Source organism: Engystomops pustulosus, chromosome 1 (genome assembly GCF_040894005.1).
Source record: "Engystomops pustulosus chromosome 1, aEngPut4.maternal, whole genome shotgun sequence".
Lineage (NCBI taxonomy): Eukaryota > Metazoa > Chordata > Amphibia > Anura > Leptodactylidae > Engystomops > Engystomops pustulosus.
In genome coordinates, this window is record NC_092411.1 from 45,412,995 (window position 1) to 45,425,093 (window position 12,099).

A 12,099-nucleotide genomic window follows, 5' to 3' on the forward strand; every position below is an offset into this window, starting at 1 on the left:
GGTCCCTAAGAGCACAGTGGCCTCCATAATCCTTAAATGGAAGAAGTTTGGGACGACCACAACTCTTCCTCGACTAGGCTATCCAGCCAAAATTAGCAATCATGGGAGAAGAGTCTTGGTGAGAGGGATAACGAAGAACACCAAGATCAAAGAGTTTCGTCCGATAGGACAAAGAATGAACTTTTTGGTGTTAATTCTAACAGGTATGTGTGTAGAAAATCAGGCACTGCTCATCACCTGCCCAATACAATCCCAACAGTGAAACATGGTGTTGGCAGGACGATTGGTTGCAATTGAAGGAAATATGATTGCTTTCAAGTACAGAGATATCCTGGATGAAAACCTCTTCCAGAGAGCCCTGAACCTCAGACTTGGACAAAGGTTCACCTTCCAACAAGACAATGACCCAAAAAACACAGCTAAAATAACAACTCAGAACAACTCGGTGACCTTTCTTGACTGTTTGTACCAAGAAGACTCATGGCTGTACCAGCCCAAAAGCTGCTTCTACTCAACACTGATCAAAGCTGCTTCATCTCTATGGAGCTGATGGAGATCGCCAAGCACGGTGCTCTGCAATTTTCGTCGGCTGCATTGAGATGTTTGGAGCAGAACAGTGATGCGCGGCCATCTGCTCCATTACTCTTCCTCAACTGAGATTACTGGGACCCCTCATTTTCGTGATCTGTGGCGGTCTCTTCACTGAGATCCCCACCCATCAGCAAGTTGACTTTGATTCCTGGGAAATCCCCTTTAATGAGCAAAAAAATAACTTGTTTGTTCTTACGAATTGGCTACAATGAAACAGACTGAAAAATTAAAATGGGTCCGAATACTTTCTGTATGCACTGTATACACCCGTCCATCTACCCTTATCTAACATGTGGCTGCTACTAACATCAGGCAAAACACAAACACTGTAGTACATGGCTGACAATATAATGACTCTTATTCCCTGACATTGTAATAAATCTTTGATATTGAATGCCTGATGTGTCTTGTCCTGCTTTCAGCAGGACTGTGGCTCCTCACTGCGATTTTCCTGTGACCATAAGGTTATACTTTTTCTGTTCCAGGGTGTGAATGGAGCTGTGATAGGCTACGAGGTTCCTCCTCCGCAAAATGTACTGAGACTCCCTGTTGTCAGACAAGCTGGAAAATTTGGCTTTGTTACTGTTTATTGGGAAGCATTGCCACTCACTGCAAGTTATCAAGATTTTACACCATCCTCGGGAAACCTCACATTCTCTGATGGACAGGTCCGGGTTTTGTTAAAAAACTTTGTAGCAATGTTTTATTGAGTCTTCTACACATTTTGAATGATGTAGATACACATGTAGGTTTCCTCAAGTTACTAAAACAGTTCTGATCTATTCAGTCTTTGAATTTGTCCTCTGGTATCTGGCAGCAGAAGTTCTTTCAATTGTAAGAATTGGACTTGCTATACAGATCATCTCGCATCATTGAGATGTGGGGAAGTTGTATGCCAGTTTAGCACTTTGAACTCCTTGTGAAGTTCTTCAAACCCTTCCTTACAATTTTTGCCCACACCAGCCCCAATCATTACCATAAAAACATATATTTGTTCTACAACAACTTGGGTTTAAGGCAACTGTAAAGGAAGAACCCACAAAAATGCCAAGACTCAAGGTTTTCCTTTGGTTTCCCAGTAGAACATTACTTACAACAGACCTCTATGGTCCAGCTCCGATACTTACAGCCAGGGCCGGATTAAAGGGAGGGCTCCAGGGGCACGGACCCAGGGCCTCCCCACTTTAATCATAAGGGGCCCCACCAGCAATGTCCAACAGTCAGTTCACAGCTCTGGGAGTGATGTGCAGCGGCGGTTCCTTGTCTACAAGCTATGACAGTCACTCACTTGGTCTGTCAGTGAGAACATTGTATAGGTAGGTTGCTTTTGAGGAGATTTGCTGCATGCAGAGTGACACCTTATCCCCCACCTTAGTATATAACACCAAGTCCTAGCCAATCAGTGGTAGGTTTACTTCCTCACAGATTACTTAACCTGATCTGTGACAGGAGGGGAGAGAACTCTCAGGGAAGCAGTAATGCGTAGGACCAGTGTGATGACTAGTATAATATTTATACTATAATATTATTTAGAATAATTTAGAATAGTAAGGTGTGTCATTGCCTGGACTTAATTCAGTGGGTGACCAGATTTTGCTCCCAAATAAAATGTGTATCCCATCTATCCTGACATTTTAGATACACCTAACCTTTTACTTGCTGCCTGACATCCCACCACCTGACTGGTCACATTATCACCAGATGATCACTGTTGGTCAGGGGCGGTGCTAGGGTCGTAAAAGATCTGGAGCATAGGCCCCAGTGCATATGTACCAAATTTTCTTTAGTGTCCACTCCTGTACATAACCCCCCCTCACATGTGCTTGCACCAAAAACAACTGTATTTATCATTTTCAGTTACAGAAAACACAAACAAGATAATGGTTCCCAAATGTGGCCTCAAATGTAATAATGCAACCTATATTTAATACCCCCTCAATATGACCTGCCCTGAATAATGCCCCCTGATAGTGGCCCCCATTCTGATATTACCCTCTGAAAGGAGCCCTCACACTAAATAACGCCCTCCTTACTAAAAAGTAATTAATGTCCCTTAATAAGTAGGAGCTAGGTCATGCTCACACATAAGGTAGTACAGTATGTGACCATATACATATGTGATGATGATGCAGAGTAGTGTGCCGTTTATCCATTATGTGCAGTCACCCAATGGTTGTGTTGTGAGCTGCAGCCTGGCAAGGGTTTTACTAGGATCAGTTATAGGTGGTCACATCTGTATATGTCTAGGGAGGTGATATAAAGTACATTTTTAGTAGAACTGAAATCAACTTATGCTTTGCCTTCACAGTCTTTGGCAGTAATTGAGATCTTGATAGTGGATGACACTGATACTGAGTTTTTGGAAACATTCAATGTCTCCTTGAAACAAGCAACAAACGGGGCCAAACTTGGTAAAGAAACTACTGTTATGGTGAACATCCCCCCAAATGATTCTCCATTAGGATTGTTCGGCTTTGAGAAGAAAGTGGTAAGCATTTATTAAAAATGTTGTCTTTGCTCACCCCCCTCCCCACCAAGGCAAAGTAATACTGTACTATATTCATTTATAGATGGTGCCTACAGTAACCTACAGTTTTCTCATAAGTTACAGGGCTATACACAGAGCAGATTGTAAAACAACAAAACAACTACACTAAGCAATGGCATTAGCAGAATGCAGTTATCATGTACATGAAAAGATCATGTATTCTCTCTAACCAGGAAAAGATGTGTAAAGGGAACCAAAATGTTATTTTTACTAATCAAAAACATATTACCGTATATATATATATATATATATATATATATATATAGATATATATAGATATATAGATATATATATAGATATATATAGATATATATATATATCACATTTTTTTTTAAATTCTGATTGTAAAGTTATCTTTCTAGGTGTTAAAAACATGGCTGCTTTCTTCCAAAAATAGCTCTGCAGCTGACTGTGGGTAGTGTTTGATATTTTCAACTAAGCTCCATTCATTTCTAGAAATCATCTCTGTAATACAAGCATAAATCATAGTCTCATATGGTGCTATTTTGGGAAGAAAGCAGCAGCTTTTAATTTTCCGGGCAGCCCCTTTATGTTACAAGTATTAGTAAGCTGGCATATTAGTGTAAATGGTGCAGCTTACAGTGTGATACAGTATCTACATATAACACACGTTGGATGCACATTCATCTCTTCTCCTATTTGCAAGGTGCTGGTTTCTGAACCTCAGAGAACAGGAGACGCGGCTGGTGAAGTATCTCTGACCGTGGTGCGGACTCCAGGAGGTCACGGCGCTGTGAAAATCATTTGGATTGTAGAAGAAGCTGCACAATATGACCTGAGCCCATTAAACGGCACCCTTATGTTTAATGAGGTGCGACATTTGTGGGTATTTTAAAGACCTGTCTTATTGTATGAGATGTGATACAAATTCCTGCTGTATTACACAGCCGGGCAGAGTGGAGAATGACGTAAGCAGAATGAAAGGATAAGGACTTCTTTCACAGAACTCACTTCCCATTGTACAGAATGTCACACAATCTGATTACATAAGCCCCTGGTTTAGCCGTTTTGGCTCGGCTTATGTAACATATTTTGCTTATACTGCCTATTATATAAGATGACACCTACATAATGCATTTCCTTTCAATTTTGACACAGTGCGACACTTATATGTGAAAGGATATTGTGTAGACGTGTGGTGCAGGTCAGTCTGCCCTGAGATCTTTAAAAAGATTTGCCAATTACACTGGATCAGTAGTCATGAGCAAATCTAAAACGCAAAGCGTTTAGTACAGAGAGGTATTCATTTTAGGCTATGGCTGCTGCAGTGATTCTAGGAAGATCACTTCTAGGAATAGAGCGAGAGAACGAGCTACTAAAAGGTGTAGTCCAGATTTTTTTAAAATCATAATTACACCTACTGACTCAAGTCCATAATGAAAGAAATGACAAATGATCTTGTAGTGGTTACAAGAGATCTTGGTGTCTTGTTTAGAGGTCCTGTTCAAGACCTGTTGTGCGGAAAAACAATCTAAACCTCAAGACCTGATACACTAGCTACGCTATATGGTATATAGTGGGTACAAAAAGTATTCAGTATTTTCACTCTTTGTTTCATTGCAGCCAATTGGTAAGATCAAAAAAGTAATTTTTTTGCACACTTTGCATCCCATCCTGACAGAAAAAAACAGAAATGTAGATATTTTTATAGTTTTTAAACAAGAAAAACTGAAATATCACATGGTCATATGTATTCATACCATTTGCTCAGTATTACGTAGAAGCACATTTTGGGCTAGTACAGCCAGGAGTCTTCTTGGGAACAAGTTTTTCACACCAGGATTTGGGGATCCTCTGCCTCTTCCATGCAGATCCCCCCCAGTTCTCTCAGATGGTGAACGTTGGTGGAAGCCATTTTTTAGTCTCTCCAGAGATGCTCAATAGGGTTTAGGTCAGGGCTGTGGCTGGGCCAGTGATGAATGGTCACAGAGTTGTTCTGAAGCCACTGCTTTGTTATTTTAGTTGTGTGCTTAGGGTCATTGTCTTGCTGGAAGGTGAACCTGAGCAAAAAAAAATAATAACTTTTTTGATCGTACCAATTGGCTGCAATGAAACAAAGAGTGAAAAAATGTAAAGGGATCTGAATACTTTCCGTGCCCACTGTATGTGAGTTATTTTATCATGTTCTCTTCAACTATTTTTATTTTCAGAGTGATACCAAAAAGACATTCACAATCCAGGCGATACAAGATGGCCTCCTTGAAGGAGAAGAGAGGTTCATAGTTCAGTTGATGTCAGTGGAGTATTCTGTCATCTCTCCAGTAGATGGTAAAGCTTATACTGCTATACACCCACTCACCAGATCCCTTGTCTTTGATCATACTGAACATGTATATACTATATATGCCTTTGTCTGAGTCAGTGACAATAGGTTATTACAGATATAAATCTGTAATATTTATGTCCTATTTTGAAGTTACCTTTCATGCAGAACAGAGCAGAAATAGCCTCGTATCTGTTCAACAATGTTAGGGGATTTGTGTCCATTACTACAGTAACACAGCTCCTGCCAGATACACATGTAGCTGAGGCAAGAATTACAAATAATGAGATTTTTTTTTTACAATTTTTAGGTATTAATATGTTAGATGAATGTATCAGATATGCATTGATTAATGAGAAAAACAGTCAGGGTCTTAAAGGGAACCTGTCAACAGTATTTTAGATTTTGAGCTAATAACAGGTTCCAGGTTCCATTTTAATACTAATTATCAATGTTCTTTCATAATTAGCATCCTTAGTTCCATTCAGTTTTCAAAGTATATAAAACATATCTGGCTTCTTGCCAGAAAAGAGGATCGAGTCATGTTGTAGCCCTGTTTCATATCAGCTCTGCCAACTCTCCGTCCCCCCTGCTCACTGCACAGATTCTGAAGAAGCAGGGGGAGGGGGAGACAGTGTAATAGTCTTAAAAGCCAGATCATAGAGGGGCTTAGTTAACATCTGCAGCATGGTGGTGCTCTTGTAACACCCCCAGGACCCCTTCAGGCTCATTAGCATACTTTTTAAAATTGATTTTTAGAAGGAAGGAGGCCAAGTATGAAAAGATTACCACAGTCATGGTGCCTGGGTCTATGAATAAGTGTCCCCTCATACTTGATTTCCTTTAAGTGATAGTTTGCTGCATAAGTACAGTATTCATCTTCATTTGCACAAGCTAAAACCATGCCACGATAGGTAACCTGCTTGCTGACAGTTTTCAGGTGGCTTTTTATTTTTTGAGGCCACACAAATGCAGCCATCAACCTTTATTATGTTTGAGGAGGTTTGAGAATGCAGAATGATGACTAGTGTCTTTAGAAATAAAGTATATTTTTAATAAATACTCAAATTGCAATATACAGGAGCAGCCACTGTTATTATCTCTGGAGATGCCGGGGCTTCTGGAGTGGTCGCCATAGCCCCCTCATCTCTTAATGTCCTCATTGGTGAACCATCCGGAAACTACAATGGAACAGCACATATCAGGTATGACTACATAGGTATTTCCAGCTATTTGTGTGTATTATCCCTTTGCTGTGACATTTATGTGTATTATCTCTGTACTGCAACATAACTGTGAGTATTATCCCTGTACTGTGACATCACTGTATGTATTATCTTTGTTCTTTACATTACTGTATGTATTTTCCCTGTACTGTGACATCACTGTATGTATTATCTTTGTTCTATACATTACTGTATGTATTATCCCTGTACTGTGACATCACTGTATGTATTATCCCTGTACTGTGACATCACTGTGTGTATTATCCCTGTACTGTGACATCACAGTGTGTATCATCCCTGTACTGTGACATCACTGTGTGTATCATCCCTGTACTGTGACATCACTGTGTGTATCATCCCTGTACTGTGACATCACTGTGTGTATTATCCCTGTACTGTGACATCACTATGTGTATTATCCCAGTACATTTGCATTACTGTGTGTAATATCCCTGTACTGTGACATCCCTGTGTGTATTATCCCTGTACTGTGACATCCCTGTGTGTATTATCCCTGTACTGTGACATCACTGTCTGTATCATCCCTGTACTGTGACATCACTGTGTGTATTATCCCTGAACAATGACATTACTGCGTGTATTATCCTTTTGCTGTGACATCACTGTATGTATTATCTTTGTACTTTACATCACTGTGTGTATTATCCCTTTAATGTGGCATCACTGTGTGTATCATCCCTGTACTGTGACATTACTGTGTGTATCATCCCTGTACTGTGACATTACTGTGTGTATCATCGCTTTACTAAGACTTTACTGTGTGTATTATTCTTATACTGTGTCATTATTAGTGTGGGAAGGCATGGGAATGTAAGCAACTCTGACACAAGCTTACTATTGGCTAAGAACATTTCTGGGATTTTCTTGATACACATTTCTAAGTATCTATTGAAATTAGTCCAAACAAGGACAACTGGTGAACCAGGAACAGGGCCATGAGTGCCTGAGGCTTATTGATATGTTCAGGGGTGAAAGCTATCGCATCTAGACCGATCAAAAGTTAAGTTATAATAGATAAGGTACCTGATTGCTTGTCTAGAGGGCTCGTGGCGTTCCTATACCCCCTATAGGGGGTTTGTTATGTTGTTTGTTATCCCTGAGTATTGACTACTGTAAAATATGTAACAGTAACTAGCAGAGATGGGCGAATCGCTTCGAACGAAGTGGAATTCATTCCGAATTTCAGGAAAACTTTGATTTGTCAGGAATCCGAAGTTTACGGGGATTCATGGGAACAAAGTTTTTTCCCTCCTTTATTAGCAAGGGGGGAAAGAACTGGGGCAGAAAACTTTGGGAAGAAGATAGGAACACTCTGGATCACATGTGCAGACCTGTAAGCCAATCAGCGACCGGCAGGCTTATGTGATGTCACACAGACTATAAAAATAGGCAGACATTTACAATCGCGACATTTCACACTGCATGTGCTGTCTCTAGCGTCTAGCTGCTTCTACTGTACTGTGCTGTAGCAATTTCTGCTCCAATCCCAGGGTGTCCGTTTTGGGGGATCTGTATAATCCAAATTGCAGTTCTTTCTTGTTCCTGAAGTTACTAGCGAGAACTCTGTAAAATTCAAATAGTTTATGGAGTGATTTTTGCTCCAATTCCAGGGTGTCCGTTTTGGGGGACCTGTATACCCCAAATTGCATATAATATTATCAGGGAAATTACAATGAATGATGCATGTGGCGTCTCTAATCTTCAAATTCAAATTTAAATTAAAAATGTCAACTTAAAATTCATTTCAAACTTCAAATTTCAAATTTCAAACTTTGTCATTGTGCCACTCTGTGGCCTACCATGTTGCTGCCAGCTCCAGAATTTGTTATTGTGCCACTCTATGACCTCATGTTGCTGTCATCTCCACACTTTGTCATTTGTGCCACTCTGTGGCCTACCATGTTTCTACCAGCTCCAGAATTTTTCATTGTGCCACTCTGTGACCTACGATGTTGCTGCTTTCACCCTCTACCACTCTATGACGTTGCTATTATGTTTGGTTTTCCCCTTCATTTCATCTGCCAGATGGAGGAAAAGCCTCAGTATTGATAGCCAAAAGCAGGAGTGGATACAGAACACAGAGGACATGCAAATATCCTATTTACTGGTCATCTCTGTTCTGGATCAATTCCTGTTTGTTTTTGGCTTTAGCAATACTGACGATGGATTATTGACCGATTGAAAGCGGATACTGACGGATGAAAAGAAGGGCAAAATGATCAGCGACGTCAGTGCAAATTACTGCCGATACTCTCTCCACTCTTTTGGGGGGTTTCTACATGTATCCGCGTTTAACAGAACAGGTTCTGTCGTAATCTATGGAATCATCTGATGTCAGTGTAAAAAGAGTGCACTCTCTGATGTCATAGTGGGATCTTGGCCCTCAGCTCAGTCCTTTTGAGCTGGCACAGACGTTACCTTGTCAGGCTGCATTCCCACTTCGCTTATTTGGTGAAGTGGGCCTCTGTAAGTGCCCATGGAAGTGAAGAGTGAAGCAATTCTGAGAGCGGCGGCTGTCATGTGCATGTCATACTAAAACACAGCATTATTTGAAGACCAAACCACGCTCCCTATGCATATTTAAGCATGGCACAACGTTCGACAACACCCTACAGCAGTGGTGGTGAACCTATGGCACGGGTGCCAAAGGCAGCACTCGGAGCCCTCTCTCTGGGCACCCAGGCCATCACCCCAGCATGAAGTTCACCAGACAGGACTCAAAGAATCTTCCTGTACAATCTTCCTACAATGATAGGCGAATTGCCCTCCTCCTTTCAACTGCGTTGGTGTCCTTAGAAGGCTGAATGATTGAAAGTTGCCAAAGAACAAGGAGAAATAAATCACAGCTTAAATTGCTGTGCTGGCACTTTTCAATAAATAAGCAACTTTTGGTTAAAGTTTGGGCACTCAGGCTCTAAAAGGTTAGCCATCACTGCCCTACAGGCTCTCTGCAGCCAGCAAATACCTGTTATTTAATGTGATTCGTCATGATACGGGTCAAACCCATTCGCCCATCTCTAGTAATATGGGTTCTCCATGCCCCTGCACAGCAATGGGAAATCAGTGAAATGATTCAGTCCCCTATGTAGGTAAGTCTCCGTCTGTATAAGAATCTCATTCCCAATATTTTACTTTGCAGATACTAAGTACCTGTCATCCAAACAGCAAAAAAACAGCTGTAAACAGCTCGTAATTGTTGTTTGGCGATACATAAAATCTTTCCAGTCTGTTACTTTTGGAATATGGCCAAACCATTTTTATGAAAACGTAAGAGCATATTTTTCCACTGTTAAATTGCTGCACAAAATAAATCTTGGCAGCGTCTTCCATGGAATAAGGAGGTCATAAGCGTATGTATCATTTGCGTGTTTACAGTGCATTAGCCTGATATGTTTGACCTGACCGATTTACGAAATGGAATATCTCATACTGATATTAAATATCTTCCCATAGTCTGATCCGGGGTCCAGGAATTTTCGGTGACGTGACGGTGTACTGGAACATAACTCCAGCACATGCTAATGAGTTTGTAGAGACATCAGGAATGTTGACATTGAGAGACAGGCAGTCCGCTGCCATAGTCATCATACAGGTGGGTTACATGTTGTGTGAAGTAACTATTTATACCTCATGTCATATCAGTTATGCAATACAGTATCAGAATATTCATTAGAAAGGTGAATGTAAATTTTACAAGAAAGTGCACATCAGATGTCCCCATTAAGTCTATGATTCATTTCTTCTATAATTGGATTGAAAACTTACATCTTCTCCTAGATTACCCTGTAGAATGATGTGAATGATGAATGATTAGTCATTATGTGGCGTGCAGATATTAAATTGTCCAAATTCACCACATGCCACTAAATAGGAAAAATCGGAATGAGTATTGTAGCCATTTGTTATAATGATAATGAACTATAAACTTAATGTTTTTGATAATTACAGAATCTATAGGTGGACATTAAATATGACAGTGTCCGTGTATCTCTTTTCAATTAAAGGAAACAATATTTATAGGAAATCTACCATTTGATTTTATGCATTGTGAACTAAACACACTTTGAGAATGCTGTAGCTACACTGATGCAGAAACATATCTTGTTTAATCCCTAAACTGAGTGGATTTGCTGAAAAAACAATTATAAAATTATGATAATAAGGCAAGGACAGTCCAATTTTGCATGATTATGTGCCATGGTTGATTTGTCTTTGGACCTTCTCTAGAAAACTGAGGCGATAAAGAGCACATAACCCGATCTACACCTAAAACTGTTCTCCATCTTCTGTCCTATTTGTCGTATTTAGGCTCTAGATGACAGTGTTCCAGAAGAAAAAAGCTACTATCAGTTTCATCTTAGTAAAATCAGTGAAGGAGGAATAATAAATGAATCGGCTAGATTCGCCAATATAACCATGGTTTCCAGTGATCTTCCATATGGAAAGTTTCAATTTTCACAAACATTGCTGCAGATTTCCGAAGATGTGAGATGGGTAAATAACCATAAACTTCTTGTTTGGCTAGTTCGGTATGGATATTCAAATTTTAGCCTGAGATAGGAATCCTAGGAAGTATGTTACAGAACTTACAGAAACAGCAAAACTGGCTGCGTCATGTTCTGTCCGTAACTTCCATATATGTAAATGTAATCAACACAAACAACATAGTACATGAAGCTTCACTGGAGCTATGTGGTTTCTATGCGAATTACCAAAATGACATACCATAGGCTACTTTATCATTTCTGTCATTCCTGCCTCCAGGTAGAGTGTATGTGTTGCAGTTAATATAGGAAGTTAATATAAGTAAAATACACGTCATTCCTTGGTGCATAAGTAGGGGAATCACCCTTTTCACAATGTCCAAAATAGATAATATTTGGCACTCAATGGTTGGCGTCCTACGTTTATGCGGCATTGCTGCAATTCACCTGACACTCTGGCCCAGAATTCCGGCTTATTTGTCCTTCCTTCCGTTATTGCTCATAGCAATCCGTAACTGAAGAAGGTCTGCACATTGACCGAAACGTTTGTATTTGTTTGCTCACAAATTATGGTGTGATAATAAAGCATTACACAATTGAATTACCGACCATTGAGTGCGAGATATTATCTATATTGGATAATATAGGAAGCTAAGGTATGACTTTTTAAACTGAACATTATCTCATGTAAATTGCATCAGACAATTTCCAGATAGAGAGAAATGACTATTTAACACAATACTAACTGAATTATATACAGCTGAAATCAGAAGTTTACATACACATATGCATATATTTCTCACTGACATGAAATCAGAATAAATCTCTGCCATTTTAGGTCTGTTACCAAAACTATTTATTTTCGCCAAATTTCAGAATAATGAGAAAGAGAATTTTAAAAGCTTTTTGTATTACGGTACTTTCTTCAATGTCAAAAGTTAACAT

At 39.8% G+C, this 12,099-nt stretch overlaps 1 protein-coding gene across 6 annotated transcripts in view; it reads left to right on the forward strand.

The window, feature by feature from the left end:
- The window catches only part of ADGRV1 (adhesion G protein-coupled receptor V1), a 270,179-nt gene that overhangs the window by 112,898 nt on the left and 145,182 nt on the right, over positions 1-12,099 (forward strand). For all 6 annotated transcript variants that reach the window (XM_072139515.1, XM_072139520.1, XM_072139525.1 and 3 more), the window contains 7 exons: positions 1,077-1,259; positions 2,900-3,079; positions 3,807-3,971; positions 5,311-5,428; positions 6,505-6,628; positions 10,124-10,262; positions 10,979-11,164. In XM_072139515.1, coding sequence (XP_071995616.1) covers positions 1,077-1,259; positions 2,900-3,079; positions 3,807-3,971; positions 5,311-5,428; positions 6,505-6,628; positions 10,124-10,262; positions 10,979-11,164 — 1,095 coding nt within the window. The remainder of the gene's footprint in view (positions 1-1,076; positions 1,260-2,899; positions 3,080-3,806; positions 3,972-5,310; positions 5,429-6,504; positions 6,629-10,123; positions 10,263-10,978; positions 11,165-12,099) is intronic.